This window comes from Amblyomma mixtum, chromosome 1, assembly GCF_055824585.1.
Source record: "Amblyomma mixtum isolate Tamu chromosome 1, ASM5582458v1, whole genome shotgun sequence".
Taxonomy (NCBI): domain Eukaryota; kingdom Metazoa; phylum Arthropoda; class Arachnida; order Ixodida; family Ixodidae; genus Amblyomma; species Amblyomma mixtum.
This window is the reverse complement of record NC_143012.1, coordinates 142,551,842-142,574,952: the sequence shown is the minus strand read 5'-3', so window position 1 is coordinate 142,574,952 and position 23,111 is coordinate 142,551,842. Positions and strand designations below refer to the sequence as shown.

At 45.3% G+C, this 23,111-nt stretch overlaps 2 protein-coding genes across 3 annotated transcripts in view; both read right to left on the bottom strand.

Moving 5' to 3' along the window:
* Positions 1–23,111, bottom strand: part of LOC149367801 (putative 4-coumarate--CoA ligase 1) — a 108,638-nt gene that overhangs the window by 65,536 nt on the left and 19,991 nt on the right. For both annotated transcript variants that reach the window (XM_089557504.1, XM_089557498.1), the window contains 2 exons: positions 19,851–20,052; positions 2,621–2,724 (listed from right to left, as the gene is read on the bottom strand). In XM_089557504.1, coding sequence (XP_089413630.1) covers positions 2,621–2,724; positions 19,851–20,007 — 261 coding nt within the window. In that variant the 5' untranslated portion in view covers positions 20,008–20,052. The remainder of the gene's footprint in view (positions 1–2,620; positions 2,725–19,850; positions 20,053–23,111) is intronic.
* Positions 15,241–16,759, bottom strand: LOC149367802 (uncharacterized). The gene has a single exon (XM_089557512.1). It carries the CDS (start codon positions 16,502–16,504, stop codon positions 15,353–15,355), a length of 1,152 nt encoding a protein of 383 aa, XP_089413638.1. The 5' UTR covers positions 16,505–16,759; the 3' UTR covers positions 15,241–15,352.

The window sequence follows — 23,111 nt, the reverse complement described above, 5'->3', positions numbered from 1 at the left end:
TTTCCACTATCCTTGCCACTCTGAGCTGGTGCTGGTACTCTTCACTCTCCACTGTCCTCTCACGCCATTGCGGCTGTGCTCTTCACGTGGCCACCTTGTGAATGCCGCATATTGTCTTCTTCCCTCGCCTTCGCTACATACCTCTTGAATTGCTTGAGATTTCTCGTCTTAGCTACTAGCGGACGGCTACGTAATTACGTTAAGGCAGCAGGAAGTGTCGCAAGGAAATGTAGCATAACTTCGTAATGGCGGTGAAATTCCTGCCCAAACTTACGCTGGTTATCGCCCTACCGTGATTGATCGTTTTGAGGCTTACCACTGCCACCCCGCATAGTAGCTGCAGCGGCTAACTTTCGTCTCTCTTGTAGCCCCACTAATCGCAGAACCAATTACGTGGCCTATCAGTTATGGCGACCGACTGCTCACAAGACCCCTGGATCGAATCCTCGCACAGGTAGACTTGGTGCAACGCCTTCAAAGTGTGAAAGTTCCGCTCCCTGCGGAATATCAGTAGAAGTTCAAGAATCAAGATGGCCGAAATGAGTCTCAAGCCCACCAATGCTGCGCCTCTTTCTCTATGCCTCATATTTCCCCCTCCCTCTCTTTTCACCTTTGCATTGAAAGTGAAGTGGAAAAGAAAAAAAAGTGTATGCTACGATGTCAGAGCACCTTAACGCACCCGAGCTGGTCAAATTATTCCGGAGCCCTCTTCTAGGGCGCCTATTTCTCTGTTACAGCCCCTCATGCATCCCTTTCATCACGGCACAATAACTTTTCCACCAAGAATTACCGCCTCTCTCCCCAAACCTAAACTTTCTCCAGGAATGGCTGCTCACTGCGGCTCGCTTTATCCAAAACGATTACACTATAGCTCACCAGCTACAGCGAAACAATTACAGCGTCTTTATTTTCCTTATTACCCCGCCCACAATTTAACGAAAGGCATACTAAAGAGCATGTTTGACGCCAGATGCGAAGACTCGCCCCCTTCTTTCACGCGTTCTCCAGCGACAGCCGAAGTGGTCGGCAGTGAGGGAACGAGATTTGCCAGAAACTTATAGAAACCTGCACTCAACTCACTACTGAGGGTACAAAGTGGGAAAAATCGTGAATGTATAGTCGTCTCATCGGACAAAATCTTGCGTAGGTTTTGAGAAATATGCGTTGCAGAGGTTACAGGCCTTACAGTGATAGCACGTATACCGCGTGTTTCATATTATCGTTCCTGGTTCTAAAACTTTCCCCTTCGCAACCTACTCGCCATTCATGCTCAAACACTAACCAGAAGAAAGCCTATGATGGTCCACGTTTTTTATAAGTATTTTAGCTGTGGAACGATTCTTGATTTTGTGGAATCGCCAAAGGACTCCAGTCCGCTGAGGCAGAACTTTTCCTCGAGTTCAGCGGAGTTGCCAATATGAAAAGCTGCGTCACCTGGTGAACCGCAAGGCGCCTATCTGAAGGAGCTGGAACATTGGCTGCCTGTCTGCTCGCCAGATGGCGCAGCCTGTCAGATCGGCTACTCCGATCGCCCCGATCAAAAATTATGCCGCAGCCTGGGATAGTTTTTGGCCTACTCTGGGAAACGCAGGTAAAGCGGATGTGAAAACTTATCAAAAACCGTGGACCATCATCGCCTACTTTGTAGTTGATGCTTAACCCATAGAGGAGTGGGTTGCGCACGGGAATTTTTTACAACTCGAACCGAATATAAAATTGCTGCGGCATAGCTTCCGTGAAGCCTAGATAAATGCCAAAGCAAGTGGTGTAACTTGTAGCATCTTCGATATCCACAGCCTCTATCAGGTTAAACGGTAACGAAACACAAGAATCTTGACTCGCGCACGAAGTCTTCCATAGCTATACCGAAGAACCGGCGAGCAGGCGCTACTTTTCTCTACACCCGATAGCGCCTGGATGTCTGTGGATGACGTCATACCACACGCTGGAACACACATCCATCACCGCAGCAAGGCCTGCAAGCTCTTGCAACTTGTATGACGTAAATCGCTTGCCACCGTTCGCAAGTGGTCGACCGGCCGCGAAGTTCTAGCTGCGGCGCGCTGAAGAGCCGACTTGGTGCCCCATCTCTCGCTCTGGTATGACGTCAGTAGTCACATGACCGACCACCGATCGTGAAGCGTAGGCTGCGGCTGCGTAATTATATACGAATTTATAGCTCCGTTAAATAAATATAAAGAAAAGCTCAGCATGGTGGCTTTTGCCACCATCCAGTTTTAATGGCGACGCTCCTATACTCCATCCAGACATCCATCCTGAGTGCTCACCTGGTGTGTCGGAACCAATCAACGCGTGCGGACTGGCGGTGGGCGGGCTCGCGGTACTCCGGTAACGGTAACATTGTACACGGTACGCTGAAGGCGTCTATTATTTGCTCTTCCTGTTTTGTGCACTTCGATCATCGGTTGTATCAAGGTTTGCAAACCTGCCGACATGGAAGACGTCGCGCTCAACTACTCAGAAGCGTGCACTCCAAGGGCACTCATGCTTTATTCAAAACAATAATGCCATCGATGCAGATATCTACATCTATAATATCTCCTAATATCTTTCACCACTGCTCGCAACATCCAAGAAATTCTTTAACGCTGCCACTTACCTTCATGGCCTGGTTGGAAACTGCTTTTCTGGCCTTCTCGGTGTACTGTTCGTCCGTGAGGATATACGTGCTATCACTGTCTTGTACTTGGTAGCGGAGTTCACCTGCACATGAGCATGGAATCACCTTTATGGAAGTGTTAAGGCAAAGGTCAATAGATGAGAACAATTCCTACAATACCTCGGGAGGTATGACTACGAACACACAGCCCGCTGGTGCGGAGAGAAAAAATATTAAAACATGCTAAACCACCAAGCTAACGACCGGCCGCTGTGCTTCAATTGCGTCTACGCCGGCCACATCTTTGGTCGTTATATATACAGGCGAATACTTCGTCGTTTTTCCTATGATGTTCCGACGAATGACGTCGGGCGAACGACCACAATAAAGAGACTACCAGCTTCCAGAGGACTACGTGCCTAGCGGTCAGCCCGGTCAACATTGCCATCAATCGCACGCTTCGCTTCACCGTGCCGCACATAAGCAGCAGCCATCTGTAGAAGGTCCCTAAGCCACTGTAGGGGAAACTTAAAAAGCGACCTTTGGAGCTTAGGTTGCTTCACTATGAAACAAAGAAGATGCTGCAGCGCCGACAATGAAACGCCACACCGACCCACTGCGGTAACGCTTCGGACGAGTTTCAGCCCGACAGAGATGGGTGCAACTTATATGTGACAGCTCTGCTTCAAAAACGACAATCACTCGACCCAGCCGCTATAGGAACTCCCGAGAAAGGCATGATGCGACACAGAGAACAAAATTCAATTCGAGAGTAATAACCTCCGACTTAGACGTAGGTATCGACGGTCGTAAAACAACTGCTCTATTGACCCTGGACCGGACTATTTCATTACAAGTGGACCCTTCGCTGCGCAGCTCAAGAAAGTCACAACCGCATAGGACAGCCGAAAATGCACACCGTGGTAGAGTACACCTGAAAGCGCCATCGGGATGACGCACTGAGAGTACCTACCAACGGGCACATTTATCCAGCATCGTAGTTTTGCGCTAGTCTTCCCGCGACTAAGCTTAGACATCGATTTTTTCACTGAACATCCAACTGTCACCGACCTTAGATCTGGCCTCATCAAACTATAGTCGGATGAAGCAATACCTTCTAAGAAAACCATGGTGCATCCCGCGGCTCTGGTTGTCTTTTATCAAGAAATGAGTGTCCCACCGCAGCGAAGCGTCTAAGTCCTGGTGAGTGCCAGTAATGCCGAGAAACTTGAAGGGATCATCGACGGAAGCACGCAGTCGATTTTAGACCGAGGACTGGCAGTCGGAAGGACAATCTCATGCCCTCGTGCCAAACTTTAGCGAAGAACATCTACACCTGAGCAGAGCAATGACGATTGCTTTTTCTGGACGGAATGGCCGACATTAGAGACACTTCCGCTTTCTTCGACTAGCCAGCAGAAGTCTCGCCGCACCACTGCCACACGCTGACCGGCGACACTACTCTCATTTTCTCAGATTCAGTCCGTCTTCTGAGTTTCCCGTCCCCTACCCATTTGCTGTAGTATCACGAGCAGTTATCAACACGGATTTCATAATATGTGAGGGTATTTTTTCAATGCTCCTCAATCTGAAGCCCAAATAATCGTGCGGTTCTGACGGCATTCCAAATTCCTTTCTACGTCGGCATGCCGAATCACTTGCGCTGTTTTTGCTGTTATCTTTCGTTTATCTTTTTCTAGCAACGTCGTTCGGGCTTACTGGAGGCTCGCGCGTGCTGTGCCTGTATTTAATAATGAGAACCGCAATCAGTTAAGTAACTCCAGTCCGATATCACTCACCTGCACACCATGCAAATTCATGGAGCACATGATTACAAACCACATAACCGATTTCCTAGATACACAGAACATTCTCTCTCCCTTCAAGCATGATTTTCGCAAGGGCTTCTCGACAACCACACAACTAGTTTCAACAATTCATTCACTTTCGTCTGTTCTAGATAGTTCCGGTGGAACTGACTATATATTCCTGAATTTTAGCAGCGCTTTCGATAGGGTCACGCATTACGGTCTATTATATGAACTTGACAGGCTGGGATTCCTTGGTATTGTAGTCAAGTGGATATCGTCATATCTAGACATGCGCCAACAATTCGTTGATTTCAAAGGTCATTAGTTAGAAGTTCTCTCTGTAAACTGCGGTGTTCAGCAGGGCAGTGTCATAGGTCTCCTACTTTGCTTAATTTACGTGATCGACTTGTCCACCTGCATTAAAGAGATACTGAGGCGGCTTTCGAATCAGCTAATTTTTTAGGGCTTTGAAGTCGTGTGAGTGCTGATCACGTCTATAGAATTATTTTTTCGATTTTGGCCAAAACAGTGGCGCAATCAAAAATTTAAAACGCGATGTTCAAATCTCCCGCGCCCCGCTCGAACGTAGGAGAGGAGAACAGCGGAGAGGGAAACATCGTCCATGTCGGCCAACGTGACGTCACGTTGAGGAGCCGGGGATACTTCGGCGCACCCGAGCGAGCTTTCAGCGCGCGTTTTTTTCTTGTGCTGCGTGCGTTGTGACCTACAAAGCATGTCAGCCGACCTTGAGAACCAGATTCAACACGAGGTACTACTCTGCTTTCGTGTCCATGAACAAATACGGCCGAGACTGCGTCGTCTTCCACTGCTTTTCGCAAGATCATAAGCTCGCAGCGCAAGCGCTCGCTGCTCTGACGAAGAATTCAAGCTGGCCAAAGCAAGCCTACTCTGCTCGAAGCACTTTTGTAAGAGCGGCTACACGCAGAGCTTGTCCCTAATGTGACCTCTGGAGATTTCTGTCGAAAAGGCGCGGCTGAGCCGTGACACAGTTCCTTCGATTTTCTCGCGCGAGAGAGGCGTGTCACCATTCCGAAGAAGCGCCTAGCTCTTTTAAAAGTAGAAACATGCTCACTTAGCCCCTGAAGAAACCTTATAGAGGCTTAAGCATGTGTCGCTCTCCTCAGCTTAGGTGATGGCCAGACCACCTGAGACGTGCTCCGCAAGGCTCGGTTAGGGATTTTGTACTCGGTTCGACGTGTCCAAGCAAGCAAGCAGAGCAAAGCCCAATAAAGCAAAGCAATCAAGCATCGAAGCTCTTCATATGCGGCATCTCGTTTAATCGTAGCTTAGCGATTAAAATCAAAGCGTTCGACGTTGATTTCGGATGCAAATTTATGAGAGAAATGAATGCCAACCGAGTTTTTGCAAAAAAACACCGCAACCTTACTCGGTTTCCTCATCAAGTTGTGGCAGCGGGCGAGTTGCAGCTAGCTTGGCTTTTAAACACACATATAGTTGGCAACTACTTCACTGAACCTAAACTGCAAATCTAGGAAGGGCGAACGTTTCCGAGGCAGCGATTAATATTTTCTGGCATCTGCTGAACGCGCCACGAGTGAAGCAGCTGCCTTGTGCCGATGTATTTGACTTGGTTTCCAGCGCAGAATGATTGCGTCACTATCCTGTGGTCACATGCCTCGCAGTGCTTGGCCACTGCGCTTCGCTAATTTTGACATCAACTGTGTGCTCCTTCATCGTTTGCTTCAAATACTTTCTTCCCCGAACCTGCAACGCCGGGTACTGAGAACAGGATTTTTTGTACACAGTGCTTTGGGCCTTTTCTTTAGGATGACGCTCTCCCGGGCGAGCCAGGAGGCGTCCGGTGGTGGTAATTGACTTGAGTATTGTTCGCACGCCTTCCTTTCCGAGAATACAAGCCGAGGTTGTGCCGGCACCTTTTACGTATGGTCTGCATCGCGTCTGTGACGCTGGCGTACGCTTCTGCTAGGCGTAGAATTTTTTGCTTGTCTTTTTTGGTTTCAGGCGATACGTGGAATGAGCAAACTGTAGTATCCTTTTCTTCGGAGGTCAGTAAAAAAATAGTCGCCGTATTCGCTTTTACAACGACATGGAAAGCTGCGATCTGCACTCAACGCAGCGCCGGATCCGCATCGGCAGCTTCTCCAGTCCTCAAAGTGACGTCACGACCTCTCTTGACCAATCACGGGCGGCGGCGCGCCGCGCGGCGTGCCCCGCGGCACAGGCCGCGTATTTCGGCTAAAAAAGGCAATTCGCGCTTGTTTTTGCCTTATTTGGATGCGATATTCCAGTATACAGCATGGAAAACTATAAGACGCCGCTACCAGCCTGATTTTCAAAAAAAGTGCTTCTGTCTCCTTTTAACAAAAGTGTCTCCCTTTAACAATTCTATTATTCGCCGATGACTGCTTGCTGTTGAAGTTTGTTAATAACATAAATGATCAGTTTGTGCCTAATGAAAGTCTTAAGGCTGTTTCTCAATGGTGTGATCTCTGGAATGCGAAACTTAATCTTGATAAAATTATTTTCATGGTCATCGCCAACAGAAAATCTCGTTTTCCTTAACAATACACGATCAAGCACGCCCCGATATTTGAAACTGACTATTTCAAAAACCTGGACGCAACAATTACAAACCAGTTCAGATTATCAACTTATATTACTAGTGTCTGCTCTTCTGCTCGCCGCAAGCTCTATACTGTCCCTCCGAAGGAAAGCTCCTGCCCTATAACGCGTTAACTCTTTCGCTACCGCGCCATAGGCCATCGATCGCATATGATCGATTCAAATCGCCCGCACAAAAAAGCTCATTTTGGAGAGTCGTGTATGCGCTCCGCCATCTAGCTAGCGAGCTCAACAACTGCTCTTTCGATTGCAGCCTTGGTTTCAGTGTTTTGAGATGAGGGGGCGCCGTGAAAAATAAAACTTTGAACGGCCGCAGCGGCGTCAGCCGGAGAAAATGGCGTCCGCGTCGCCGTGCGCTCCTCGAAAACGAAAGCTGACACCGAGTACGTCGGCCGGTTTCGGTTTCGTTTTTTGCGACGAAAGCAGCGGTTATTAGTCGGGCAACAATGTACAAGCGTTGGATTTCGGTTTCGACAGCGAGACTTCGCCTCGGGAGCCTGGAACGTCAGCGCGTACTTGCATGTAAGTTCTGTTTTCGTTCGCTGTGGGTTTTCTGCGGTTGATACGGTTTGTAATTGATGAGAGTGGTTTATTTTTGTGCTTCAGGGTCTTGACAACATATGGCGAAGGCAGTTTGCCAAATGCTCAAGGTCGCGTCGCGTTTTTCAACCAAGACGACAGCTAGGTGTCCATATCGGCACATCGCTGCGGAGCGGCGCTCGGAGATTAGCTCGACTTCTCGACTTTTTTTTGATGCTCTTCACGGCGGAAATTATGAAGACCGTGTGCAGAAACACTAATAAGTATGCATGGATGAAGATTTTCAGCAAGTTCGGCATGACGGCTCATGGGAAGACGTGAATCTGTTGGAGATGCTGATGTTCATTGGAATCATCATATACATTGGAATTGTTGACCTGCCGAGACTTTATTTCTACTGAAATACCAGAATAATCTATTCTGGCCCTCTGCCATCAAAAATCATTTCTCAAAATTGGTTTTTCGCTTTTTTTGTTCGTTTTTTTGCACGTAACGGACCTGGATGATTCAGTGACGGCAGCATCTATTGGCAAAACTTGGAAAGTGTCCTGGCTTTCGAACCACATCGCTAAAACTTATTTCATTGATTCTGATGTTTTAGAGCTTGCCTAAAATGCCAAATTTTATCAGCTGGCTTGCAGGGAGCAGCTCATTCAAGAAATCTTCGGGTATGATGAGGGAAATGAAGTTCACGCCCCCAATCCTCCCATAGAATCCATTCAACACCAATCGAAAAAAATTAAAAAAAGAAGAAACTGCAAGCTCGGCTATCAGAGAACAAGGGAGGAACAAAGATAAAACCTTATGTGAAGCACTTGTCACTCTACCTCTGCATCACATCTTCACCCCTGATTCCTCTTCACAGTGGCACCACAGTCATGACCCCTGACTTGACAGGCCATGGAAAGTGCACTAAATTTTTCTCATAGCTGAAACTGTGAATACTGACAGCTATAAACATGTGCAACAGTGTGTATATTCCAGTTTTCCTGTAATCAAGTTCTGGCTTAGAGCAGCCGGTAATTTTTGTTTTTGCTATATACTTTTTTTGTGTTTTTAGCAAATTTCACAAATAAATGTTCATTTACTTTCGCACACACAACTCTTCTGTTTGTTTCATTCAGAAGTGTAACTAATAAGCTACAATTTCATGCATTGCAATATGTGCTGGGTGTATTAGTTCTTGTGAAAAAAATTTTTCTTTCCGTACACTCCAAACCGTCCATTTTTCTGCGGTAGCGAAAGAGTTAAGCAGATCTCGATTGCATACGCCTGCGAAGTTTGGGATATTTTCACTAAAAAAGACAATCATAAGCTTGAATGAATACAAAGATCATCAGTTTGCTTCATATGCGATCGCTACCATCGCCATGATTCCACGTCTGAGTTGATCAGAATCAATAACGTCAAGTACTTAGAATGCTTGGCAAACCTTGCGGGGTTAAATTTTTTTATTTAAACTCTATTATGATCAGTTCCACCTTAACCCTTCAACGTACATGCAGCCTTTATCATCTAGAGTCACAAGACATTACCGTACTCCTAAAATTTGCCCGCAGAAACACCTTTAAATATTCGTTCTTCCCACAACTACACCCAATTGGAATAATCTACCATCTCTTGAGTTTGCGTGCGAAAATGTGCTCTCTACGACAGAATGAGCTTTTGAGTGTTAACTTTTGTTGCTGATTAGGCATAATTTCTTTTCAGTATTTGCTCCTGTTCATGCTTTTTTAATGCCGTTACAGATCCCTATATTTAGCATTTTGTAACGATGGTACACGGTATTATTCCCCACTCCCGCTTGGGGCTTTATGGTTTGCAGTATTCTACATATAAGCGAGCGCTGCAGCACCACTGACAAGAACATCTCAGAGATCTCGTTCGAAGTTAGAGCGGAGGCTTTTCTTCCTCCTCAGAGATTCAAGGAACTTATCTTTGCTAAACATCGAAGACATCCTCCCTCTCCGCCAAAGCCACTACCGTGCGTCGATGCGTGTGCGCTAAGCCATCCGGAGCCAAGCAGAGATATTGGTGCGCGACGGTGTCGTCAAGCCATCGAAGAACCCGTGGCCACGCTTGTAATGCTCATGTGAAAGAAGGACGGCATTCTCCGGTTCTGCGTCGGTTACTATCGACTCAACAGCATAAGCATGGAGGATGTCCGCCCCCTACAGCGGATCGACGATATTCTATGCCGCCTTTCTAAAGCCATGCATTTTACTTATAGTGGTCTAAAGAGGGGGCATTGGCAAATCGAGATCGATGGGAGAGTTGGAGAGAAGACTGCCTTCACCATGCCGGATGATCTGTTCATGTTTATGGTGACGTCATTTTTACTTTGCATTGCCTCAGACACCTTACATCGTTTAATGGACACTTTAATGACATGACACAAGTGGCAGAATTGTCTCGTATTCTTAACGATATCTTCGTTTTCACTGCAAATTTTCACAATCATCTGCGGCTTCGCACAGGGCTAAATTCAATCAAGTCAGCAGGGTTCTGAAGCCAGAGAAGTGCTACCTCGCTTAGAAGGAGCTGCTCTTTCTAGACAAAATCGTAAGCAACGATAGAGGACGTCCGAACCAGCATAAAAGTTCCGCTAGAGCAAAATTTCCACGGCAGTGTATGAAGAAAGCGTAAGCGCACTTTTTGGACTGTGAACATGTAACAGAAGAGGGCAAATACGGGCTGGTTGGTACATGTTTTACGAATTGGAAAAACAGCGCAATCAAAGACGAGACACAAGAGAAGGACAAAACACCAGCGCTGGTGTTTTGTTCTTCTCTTGTGTCTCGTCTTTGATTGCGCTGTTTTTCCAATTCGTAAAACATGTAACAGACAGTTTCTTAATAGCCTTTCGCGAAGCGCGGAACCCTTGACCCAGCTAACGAAGCCAGATGTGCCATTTAATGGCACAGAGCACAACGTGAAGCATTCCCAGATCTGAAGCCTTGCTTACATTCGCCATCCGTCCTTGACCACTTCGACGCAAACGCGAAAACCGAGATCTATGTAGATTCAAGGAGGGTAGGGCTATTCGATAGTTTCTTTGGCGGGATTAAATGTGCTTCCTTGGCTCTGGTTAACGCAGGAGGGTGGTGTTGGTGAACTAATTCATTCGGCGAATGCTGGCTCAACTAGAACCTTTGCCGAAACTGCATACAACACTATCTTTTCCTCGGATCACTTGAGGATGAAGGTAAAGTCCAATCGGGGAAACGCAGAATCCGCTAGCCCGGCTGAATAACGTTCGTGCCTGCACGGGAAGTCGCAGTTCTGCGGGCACGTGTCCAATTCCCCAGAATCATACTGCAGGTTTGCCCAGTATATAGGAAGCCTGGAAAGGCTAATGGGCAGCACACTATACTAATTAAAAAAAAATAAGCGGCAGACAGAATTACACGCGATGACCGTACAAACGCGGGCTAATTTAAAACACATGGGTAAATTAATTCAATGACGACAAAGGGGGAAATGTGAGTTTGACCACAGGAGCTGATATTTATTCAATTACACGTTTACTTATTTATGTATTTTACCAAACTACAGGGCAAATAAAAGGCCGGAAGAGGAGGCCATAAATGGCATCCCTCGCTTTTGTTTTCGCTGTCAGAAGCGCATTACATTCTACTGTCGCGACGAGTCTGAACATCACTATGTGCATATTTGCAAAAGCCTATTTGACAAAAATCAGATAAATTTCTCATAATCTTCAATAATTCGAGCATAGAGCGCACTTCCACGCTCGCGGAATTTCAGGTCTTATTCATTAAAAAGCAGACTTACGCCAAATTAATTTTATTCTTTGTCACCCGAAGCCGCTTCCGCAATGAACATCAACTACTATGTTCTTCAGTAAAACTCTGCACCTTGTGAGAGAATAAGACAGTTACAGCTTCAGGCAGCCTTCCCTGGGCGCACAAGAGAACTTCAAGACGTCGATCTGTATTTCTTGTTTTCGAAAAGGGTTCCTTTCTTATAAGCTCGAACTCTCCTTCCCATTCTGTTTAGCAGAAATTTCAAACGTTTCCACTATCACTGGCTCCGTGAAAAAAAGCCCTACACGCTTCGAAAAAAGGATTTAAACTTTGAATTCACAATCATAGACGGCATGCCTCAAAGGATTATGCATAAAATATAGGGTGTAGTTATTGTGTTGGACGGTGTAGAAGTTAATTCATTTCGGCAATCATACCATGCATAGCGAACCCATTTTCTAATTAGGTAATGCAAGAAAGACAACTAAGCTTTCAAATACGTTTTGATATCGGTATTTCAAACCACATCGATAATTAAACATTTTAAAAACAGGGCTCGCCTTCGATGTTGATGCCCATCGATTTCTGAGTATATTACTGCCACTTGTAATAAGGGAGTAATTACTCATTGGCATCCACCCAAGCGCAGCCATATGGCTACAAAGGAAAGCTATACAGCTTTCTCAGAAACTTCGTAGTTAAAGAAAAATTCGTCCTGGTCCGGGGTATTTTTTCGAATTTTTCTTTAACTACGAAGTTTCTGAGAAAGCTGTATAGCTTTCCTTTGTAGCCATATGGCTGCGCTTGGGTGGATGCCAATGAGTAATTACTTCCTTATTACAAATTTACTCCACCTTGGGGGATTCCCCTAAACATTTGATCAACACTGTTCCCACTTATTTTATTTTATTATTATTTTATTTTATTCAATACTGCCAGCCTCCATTTGGTGGCCAAGGCAGGAGTGGTACAAGGGTACATCGTACATCGCGACAAAACAAAGCAAGTAAAAATGCGAATAAAGAAGCAAAAGCTAACACACAGGGTTTTATAGAAAGACAAAGAGCAAGGTTAAATGCACTCGGTTACCAAAACATACAAAAGAAAGCAAACAAAAGAGCATGAATGAATACACTGCGCTTAAAATGACGATATGACAGCAGATAAAAAAGACTTCTGATCTGTCAAACGGACCACGTCACACGGAAGCCCGTTCCATTCCAATATCGTTCTTGGAAAAAAAGAAAACTGATACGCTTTCGTTCGGCACCGTGGCACCATGATTGTCAAATTGTGTTTATTGCGCGTTGGTCGTGAAGTGTTGTATGCCATGTAGGTCTCAAAATGAATGTTTGTTAAGTTATTAACAATCCCATGCAACATTTTTAGACGGTGCAACTTGCGACGAGATTGAAGTGTCTGCAGTTCAGATTGCCTCAATAGATTAGTAACCGAAACGTGCCATCCATATGCGTTGTAGACAAATCTAAGCGCCTTCCTTTGAACGCCTTCAATGCGCTGTACATCTACTTGGATGTGCGGATCCCAAACCACATCTGCGTATTCCAGTAATGGCCGTACGAGTGCAGTGTAAGCTGCTAATTTAGTTTTAGATGTGCAGTGCCTTAGACGGTTTCTTAACAGCCAAAGCCTGTTGGACGCCTTTGAGACTATATGCCCGATGTGCGAACTCCAAGTCAAGTTACTATTGAATACAACCCCCAAGTATTTGTATTCGTTTACGGGGGAGACAGCTGCACCGTTAATTGTGTATGTGTAATTAAGAGCGCACTTTTTTACGCGTAAATGTCATTTTTGAGCACTTAGACGTGTTTAGTGACATTTGCCAGACTAGGCACCACCTTGAGACCTCTGAAAGGTAGTCATTCAGCACGTGGTGATCCTCCGCATTTTGAATAGGCAGATATACAACGCAGTCGTCAGCGAAAAAACGGCACCTTACAGGGGAGTCGAAGTTTAAGTCGTTTAAGTAAATAAGGAACAATAGTGGACCGAGAACGGAGCCCTGGGGTACTCCTGAGAGAACTGGAGCTGGCATAGAATTGGAACCTGAGATCTGGACGTACTGGTGCCGTTCAGAGAGGTAGGAATCGAGCCATTGAACAAGACGCTGATTTTGTAATAGATGTCTGAGTTTTATTATTAGATTACGGTGCGAAACGCGATCAAAGGCCTTCGCAAAGTCGAGAAATATTGCATCTACTTGCCCACCCTGATCAATGCACGCCAAAAGTTCATTGGTTGTGTGAATTAGTTGTGTTACGGTGGACAGGCCACGCCGAAACCCATGCTGGTTACTAGAAAAGAAGTTACTGTTTTCTAGAAAAGAAATCAAGTGCTTGAAAATGAAATGCTCCATAACCTTACCCGAGGTACACAGGAGTGAAACTGGCCTGTAGTTGTTTACACAAAGTTTGTCACCCGATTTGTGGATAGGGATGACCTTTGCAGTCTTCCAGTCAGCCGGAACTTCTGAATTTAAAAGACTCATTGTAAATGATGACAAGATATTTCGCGCACCATTCTGCGTAGCGGGAGAGAAACGCATTTGGGATGCAATCGGGCCCAGGAGACTTCTTTTTGTCTAAATTGAGTAGAGCTGCAAAAACTCCTTCGACAGATATTTGTAGGTCTGGTAAGATAAGGCACGTGGATCGAAATTCAGGCTCCTGCCTACTGTCAGTAGAAAACACTGAAGAAAAGTAATTATTGAAAGCTGATGCAATGTCGTAAGGATCCTTACTTTCTCTGTTGTTCAAACGAATTTTACTAACTGTATCCTTCTTCTTTGTTAAGTGTATCCAAAATTTGTGTGGGTCTGCGGTGAGAAAGTTATGCATTTTAACGTTAAAAAAAGTGTACTTAGACTGTTTAATTTTCATGCGCAACTCTGTGCGAAGTGACCGCAGGGAAACGTGCCCTGTTTTAAAGCGCTTGGATCCTAGACGCTTGATACGACGCTTGAGCTGGAGCAGTTCGCGAGTAATCCAGGGACTACTGCGATTCATTTTTCTAAGTTTAGTCGGCACGTATCTTGTGATACATTTGTGTACAATAGACTTGAAGTGCACCCATAGGTCATTAACTTTCATGAGACCAGCCGCGTGTTTCTCAACGAATTCATCGTAGTCTTGTTCCAATAAATCTAAGATACTTTCGTCTAGGGCATTGTTGAAGTCAAGAAATGGTTTTCTTAACTCACGGACAGGCGGTCGCATCATGTTACTTTTGAAGAGTACAGCTTTGTGATCAGAAATGCCTGGTATGATTTCAACGGAGAAGCCAAGTTTTTCAATAGTATCGGTAACAAACACAAGGTCTAGAAGGGAGCTTGAACCTGATGCAGTACGTGTCGGCCCCTGCACGACCTGCTTTAAATTAAATGCAAAGGCGATATCAAGCAAAAGATCAGAATTTTGACATGAAGCTACAGTACGCAGAAGTTCCCAGTTGATTTTTGGTAAATTAAAGTCACCACACATCATTACATAAGCATATTTTTTACCATGTTCTAACAAAAATTCGTGCAGTCGTTCTAGAACCGAGACGTCTGCATCCGGGGGTCTATACACAGAACCAATAAAAATGTTCAAATTGTTAAACCGAAGCAATATCCAAACCATTTCGATGCCTGTGTTATGAGGAATAACTGTGTAATCTAGTCCCTTTTTTATAGCTATGGCTACGCCCCCTCCCCTTCCGCTACGGTCGTGCCGTACTATCTCATGAGTGTTGGGTATTACTTCTGAATCAGGAATAGCTTCGTTCAACCAAGTCTCGGTTATGATTGTGATTTCTGCGTCGTGTGTGATAAGAAGACCTTCTAAGTCATCTCATTTATTCCATATGCTTCTGGCATTAATGTTCAACAAAGAAAAAGGGACCGCAGTGGGGCGGACTTCGAGGCATTGGCTGGGTAACTTCACAGTCTGCGCATGTCTGTGATATTTGCGAGCGTCCGAACAGACTGGTCAGGGATCATTTACGGGCACTCTTTCCTCGAGAGTTTCATCCCATCGGAACAGTTTTCCGTTGATCTTTATCTTGTCAAAAAAGAGCCCGATTTTCGCACCATTTGCTTTTTGCTGTTGGGCGCTGTCCCAAAGCTTCTTACGTATTGACTGAACACGTGGCGAAAAGTCTTCCCAGATCACGTATTTCGTGTTTTTTAGCTTGCTGCAGTTTTGAAGGATCCTTCCCTTGTCCCTTCCGTTCAACAGTTTAAAGATTAGTGGGCGGCATTTGTTTTCAGCAGGTCTTCCAAGTCTGTGAATTCGCTCGATAGCTACATTAGGCACCTTCAGTATGTCGTTGAGAATTTTTTCAGACACAATTGCCTCTAGGTCCTGGTGCTGCTCGTCATTTTTTTCTGGCACACCGTAGACAATTAGATTATTTCTCCTGCTTCTGTTTTCTAAGTCGTCAACCTTACGAAGCAAAGTTTCCACAGTTTTTTGCATTTCGTCGACTCTCTGTGAATAAGATGTAACAGTAGAAGTCAATCCGTCCAGTTTTCCTTCGATAGCAGCTATCCTGTTATTTGTTTCGCCAAGTTGTTGATGTACTGACTGCGTGGTTTGCTTTAGGACATTCAGTTCAGCTAGAATTTGTGTAAACATAGTTTCAGTGCCAGGTCCAGGATTAAGTTCGACGTCACCACAAGAACAAAGCAAGTCCACGAAACAATGGTAAATCGCCAAAAGCACTACGCTCAGGGGCCGTGGGCACGGCAGAAGCAAAAGAAAGGCATCATCGCTATGGTAAACGTGGACAGGACGCCTGTCCCTCACCTGGATAAGAAACAAGAAGGGGCTTGTAAGACGCATATTCCTTGTGCTTCCGCCGCGCCCACTGACAAGGATGCACCGCAGGTCCGTCTTTATACCCGTCGGAGCTGGTGACGTAGATGATGGTGGCTGGTGATAATCAGCGTGTGGTAGATTCCAGGCGGGCAGGTCCGGATTTTCAGTTCCACAGGTGTTTTCCGCTGACTGGTTGGTCAAGAAAACGTGAGCCTCGGTCGCTTCGACAGGAAAACCGAAGCATATTTCGCCTGGTGAAAGCTTCACAGCGATGAAGTGCACGGCCTGGATAAGAAACAAGAAGGGGCTTGTAAGACGCATATTCCTTGTGCTTCCGCCGCGCCCACTGACAAGGCTGCACCGCAGGTCCGTCTTTATACCCGTCGGAGCTGGTGACGTAGATGATGGTGGCTGGTGATAATCAGCGTGTGGTAGATTCCAGGCGGGCAGGTCCGGATTTTCAGTTCCGCAGGTGTTTTCCGCTGACTGGTTGGTCAAGAAAACGTGAGCCTCGGTCGCTTCGACAGGAAAACCGAAGCATATTTCGCCTGGTGAAAGCTTCACAACGATGAAGTGCACGGCCTGGATAAGAAACAAGAAGGGGCTTGTAAGACGCATATTCCTTGTGCTTCCGCCGCGCCCACTCCGAGTTATTGATCAATTCTCTCTCGCCCTACCATATGCTTGCCGTCCCGGTTAGCTCAGTTGGTAGAGCGACTGCTCCGGTGAAGCGGTGGTCCCGGGTTCGAACCCCGGACCAGGACGAATTTTTCTATAACTACGAAGTTTCTGAGAAAGCTGTATAGCTTTCCTTTGTAGCCATATGGCTGCGCTTGGGTGGATGCCAATGAGTAATTACTTCCTTATTACAAATTTACTCCACCTTGGGGGATTCCCCTAAACATTTGATCAACACTGTTCCCACTTCGAGTTATTGATCAATTCTCTCTCGCCCTACCATATGCTTGCCGTCCCGGTTAGCTCAGTTGGTAGAGCGACTGCTCCGGTGAAGCGGTGGTCCCGGGTTCGAACCCCGGACCAGGACGAATTTTTCTTTAACTACGAAGTTTCTGAGAAAGCTGTATAGCTTTCCTTTGTAGCCATATGGCTGCGCTTGGGTGGATGCCAATGAGTAATTACTCCCTTATAACAAATTTACTCCACCTTGGGGGATTCCCCTAAACATTTTATCATTACTGCTACTTCAAACCAAAATTGAAATGCTTATTTGGTAGTATAAATTAATTGATCATCTAATTCGGCATTAAAAAATAATAATAGTAAATTATTTATTGGTTGAATGTCATGGTACATATAAGGCCTGATTAAGCCAATGGATGGCTTGTGGGGCAGTGCCCGGAGGAATGAGTCAAGTAAAAGCATACGGCACTTTTAGTTCACATCGCAAAACACGCAGATAAAACTAAGGAATAGGCTCAGAAGAAAAAGAGTGAGAATTGAGGGAAAGAAAAGAGAAATAATAATCAAGTATACAAATCCAAGACAACAGCCTTTCCGTCTTTCCGGTTGCTTCAAGAGAAAACAACATTTGCTAAGTCGTCGAACACACTTGGCACATATAAAACACTTACACGTTCACCATATGCTGACCGTACCCTGGGAAAAATTACACGATCGCGTGGACCTAATGCTCGAGAAAGAACACACGGGAGGCATAGTTCCTTACCCCACAGATACTTCAGGATCACAGTTGCTTCAAACAACATGAATGAAGGCATACGCGAGCGCGATAAAAGACTCGATTTGTTGGCGGTTTCCACACCATAGAACCCGGCAACCACTTTATAACTTCCAGTAAGCAATAAACATTGTTGCGCCAAAACACTGAGCGCAAGTAAAAAGAATAAATTTCCTATCGCAACACACTGTACGCCAATGCATGTGCTATTGTTTTCCTTATGTTTGGTTTGGTTTCGTTTATGAGGTTTAGCATCCCAAAGCGACTCAGGCTATGAGAGGCATCGTAGTGAAGGACTTCAGAAATTTCGACCACCTGTGGTTCCTTAACGTGCACTGATATTGCACATAACACGGGCCTCTAGAATTTCGCTTCCATCGAAATTCGAACGCTGCGGCCGGGATTGAACCCGCGTCTTTCGGGTCAGCAGCCGAGCACCATAACAACTCAGCCACCGCGGCGGACTATTTTCTTTATTCAAATTGGGCTTAATGCTTTAAAAGAGTAGAGCAGGCAAGCTATTTTGCGCAGCCTTGCACAAACGTTAGCCAGCTGACTGTTCCAGGACATGGTGGAATCAGATGAGCACCAAGATAATTGACACTTGAAAGGTACGGAATAGGAGAGCAGACACAGTTGTTACGTTGGCGAGATTGAAGAAACAGTGGTGTGGTGACAGAAACAACTTTCAGGGGAGTGTGAAAACAAACTAGTTTAGTTTTATCTTGGCTAGTAAAAATTACGTTATTACAGTGTCAACTCATGATATACACAGTGTCAATTTGTAATTCACTCACGGTCTGATCGTAATTCCTATGACATGTTACCAAAAGCATGTCATCTGCGTCCCGGAAGACCCGGCTATGAAGAATGGCCTGACTTAGGTCGTTAACATACAAGCTGAAAAAAGGGGGGCTCAGATCAGTCCCTGAGGAGCTCCAGCGTCCAATTGTCTAAACTTGCTTTCAATATTTTCTATAACTACTACTTGGGTTGGACCATGTAAATAATTCTCAGGTAAAGTTCAGAAGGTCCTTCGGAAACCATAGCTATGGAGCTTGCGAAATAATATATCATTGTTCAAGGAGTAAAAAAAAATTAACACGTCTAAAAATAACCCACAAGCAAATTCACTGTTTTCGACAGTATATTTAGGAAATTCATTTAATTAATCTTATGTTACCCTGGTACAAATCCTGCAATCAGCGGTAAAATCCAGGTGAAAAGATCGCACCGATGTTATCTCTCACAGTTTTGAAAGTAAAAATCTGTAAAAGTAAAAAAATAATTCTTGCACACAGAATTTTCAATGTCAGTAGGGCTCCCCCCTTTTCCTACACTATTCGGCTATTCTATTCAATTCAGCCTGCAATGCAACACAGTCATTCACATCGCCAATTGCCCTTAACACACAGTCATCCGCCAACGTATAAAGATTAGAAGTGATACCAGAGCAAAGGTAATTCGCAAAAAAAAAACACAAGTGGGTCAAGCACTGATCCTTGAGGTATACCAGAAGATACAAAACATTCCCTTTATGACTTAGCAATGATCTTAATCGATTCGTTCATTCCTAGAATATTTATTTCCTAGTCACAGCGGGCCCTTCGGCTCTAGAAAGCTGCAACTAGAGGTTACCTAAAGCACCTACTACAGACGCTTGAGTTTCTCGCGCGCCCAAAGTAACGTCTCCAGCCTCCTCGTGCTAATGGAGCGAAACATGACAAACTCATTTGGTACGCAAATACTTAGAAATCTCCTTGGGTATTGTTCGCCGATTAGTACATTTTTTCAGATCACCGCCTCCACGCTCTGTCCTTAACTTGTAACCCACCGTGCCACCATAACAGTGCACTGAGCAGAGGACTTACACGATTTTTCCACAACCGACATCTTCCAGCCCCCTTCGCTACAGTATTTCCCTGTTAACCAGGTGTGTCACAGTTCCTGCCAATGGTGCGGTCTTACCTTCGGTGAGCGACGTTTTGGCAAGGACGATGGTCGCTCCCGCCAGAATACAGCCGTACATGGCGATAAGATTCTCTGCAGTGTTCTTCAGATGCACACAGACCCGGTCACCCGGGCGCATGCCATGCTGCTGGAACCCAATGGCGTACCGCTGCATGCGCGCTAGGACCTCTGCACGAGTAAGGCTGGTCACATCGTCTACCTGCAGTCGGGGACAGAGATGGTTTAAATTCCGAGGAAATACCATGTTTTCGCCTGACAGCAGGACCAGCACTGGTTCCTTTGAGATATAGCATAATCGTCCTTAAAAAAGATCGGCCTTAAAAAGCGCTCAACCGGTATTCAACATCTCTTTCTCAGCGCCCCAGAAAAGGAGAAGGGCAATGAACGTCAGTGCAGCAATTATTGCATTTGGTGGAAAGGGGATCTCCTCAATCTAAGTGGCATCGAGAGATGTCGATTATAAAGTCGAAATTTTCAAGGCAACGAAAAAGCGCTTGACTCCATTTTATCCACAGTGCTTAGAGATGAAGAGGAGTGTAATATTGTCCCTGCGAACTAAACTAATGAATTTGAGTTACCTACCATTGTTTATCGATGGCACCAGTACGAGATGTCACTAAATTTTGACATGAAACGGACAATGGAAAAGGAATTTGGGGGCGCAGTTATAAACGGACTTCAGCAGAGAAACGCTACTGCAGCCGTGACTGGTGCTTACGAGTGGGTGATCGCAGTGAAGACCTTTTCAAGGGAAGTGAACGGGGATGTGCAAGAGACAAATATGTGGGAAAATTTCAAGCTACTCATTTACTGCTTTCTTTCCTCCTCCAGAAAGCGGGGCAGCTAAAAATAACTCCGATGCAGTAGAAACTGCCACCCTATTAAAGAATCAGCTTCCACAGTTGCAGACAGAAAAAGCCGGCGTGAATGGTGACATTGCGGCCACAGTAATGGAACCGAAAACCGGTCAACACAACCAAACCCCCATCTTCGCCCATATCAAGAACCGAGCCGACCCGTACCTTGTTTAAAATCTTTAAGATGAATCCAAATTCTGCCATGCCGCACTGCTTCTAGACAGGTTTCAGCCCCACTTTAGGTACAACAAGCCATGTATTACTTTTTCATAAAGATAAATAGATATCCTACCGTGCATATTAAGCTGCCTACTTCCCTTCTTGACAGTGCAAGAGTAGCAACTAATAGAACAGTTAAAATGAATCACATTAAAGTGGCGTCAAGAAAACAAACTTCGCGCTTTCATAACACGCATCCGGCAACCCGGAAATTTTTTACACAAGAATGGTGGGAAGAATAGGCCATTTAAGCCTATTTGGCCGAAGACATTTCAACAATTGGTGGGAGAGCTCGAGTTGTAAAACCTCTAAGTTAGGAGTTCATTTCCTAATAAAAGTATCCGCCACTTACAGAAGCCAAGTAGAGCCCAGAGTGATGTACCTTTTTGGATTTGTAGTGTTCGAAAAGTGATTGGCTTCTAAAGCTGATTTAGAGCGATGGGCCAGCATTTCGTACTGTTTTTCGCCAAGGCTTCGAGCCATATGTTTTGCGGCATACACTACTCTGTTAATTTTATGTAGAGCAATTAGAACATCAACAGATGCGTTAGCACTACCACTTGTAGAAATTTGCTTTTCTGCTGCGGTTTTGGTCAATAATATGTGTACTTTCCAAAACTGGAAACGGCATGTCCCTAGCATATGCTATAATGTCCGCTTTTTTATCTCTATTTGTTTGCATTCCAGAGGCTCTCAGGAAACCGACTGTGAAGGGGCAGTACCTGCCAATAAGTTCACGAACCTGCTCCTACGGTTTTCAGATCCCATTAAGCTGTTTGTGGATGACGCACATCTTTGCCATAATTTGTTCGGCTTTCAGAAGAATATAGGGCACTTTCGCACTCTGATTTTTACATTTTAAGAGGTTCTCGTTTTCTGAGTATCTAAGAAATGTATGGGCGGTATTATTTTGTAGTTATTTTGCTTGGATACCTTCTGGCGTCAACCACATTTTGTGGTCCTGTCGCACGACTCTTGACCAGCCGGGAATAGCTAGGCGCGTGACAGCAGGGATGAAAGTCGTGAATACTTTACTGACTTCGTCTACTGTGATATCTTCTGAAAATATTTCGCCAAAACTGGCTGCTCCTCTTAACATTGTCTGGTCGGCTAAGTGATGCTCTTAGTGTCGCGGATAGATGGACATGAGTGCTACTGAGGATAAGCTGTATACGACCGACAATTGATCGCTCAGATACGGATCGTCTAAAACGTTCCATTCGAAATCGGCAAACCCTGTCTGTGAACTAAGAGATCAATCTTTCCTTCTTTTTGCCTGAGCTCAGAGAGCTGCATGCTTGTTTGCCTGCGTTCAACAGGCAGACTTTGTTGCACACACCAAAACAGTCTTCAATATGACCTCTAGCATCACATTCTTTTTATTTCCCCAGGAACAGCAGTGCATGCTAAAAACTCCAACTACCACGTACGCCTTCGGTAGCAGCTCTAAGACGTACTTTAGCCCATGCAGGTTCACTTTGAACTGCGGCTCGAAAGATGAAGAGCACGATGCACTATCTTTTATTCTATGTACAGTGGCTGCTGCAACTTCCAATCAGTTTGATTTGTCGAGCTGCGTTGCCACTTTGTACTGTATGGTAACGCCACCCGAAAGCCGGCTTGCCGCTCTCAGCCGCGGCGGTAGACTATTTCTTGAATACTTTCGTGATCAGGGGACCCATATTTGCTTCCGGTAGACTCAAAGCAACAGAAAAGAGAGATACGAAGTTGTCTTTGATATAGGTGAACCTCATTCAAAGGGCTCTAAAATTCCAATTGACTATGCATGCTATCTTATTCATCATCATCATCATCATCATCCTGACTACACCCACTGCAGGCCAAAACCTCTCCCTTGTCTCTAAACTAAACTTGTCACTAACTTGTCACTAAACATGTGACTAAACTTGAATACGCGTCGGCAATATGGGATCCAGCTCAACATACGCTAATTGACCTCATTGAATCTGTGCAAAACCGTTCCACTCGTTTCATTACCTCCAACTACCATCGTACAGCTAGTGTAACTTTAATTAAATCAAATCTTCAGCTCCCAGATTTGTGATGTGCGAGCGCTGGTGAGCACACTCTCTACGGCTCGGGATTTCGGCGCGCGGTAACGTTCTGGCGTGGCTCTCGATGCGAGGTTTTGCGGTGGGAACATTATCCCGCCAGCTCATCC

Coding starts and splice junctions, on each gene's coding strand:
- LOC149367802 (XM_089557512.1), bottom strand. CDS start 16,504: ATGCGTCTTACAAGCCCCTTCTTGTTTCTTATCCAGGCCGTGCACTTC.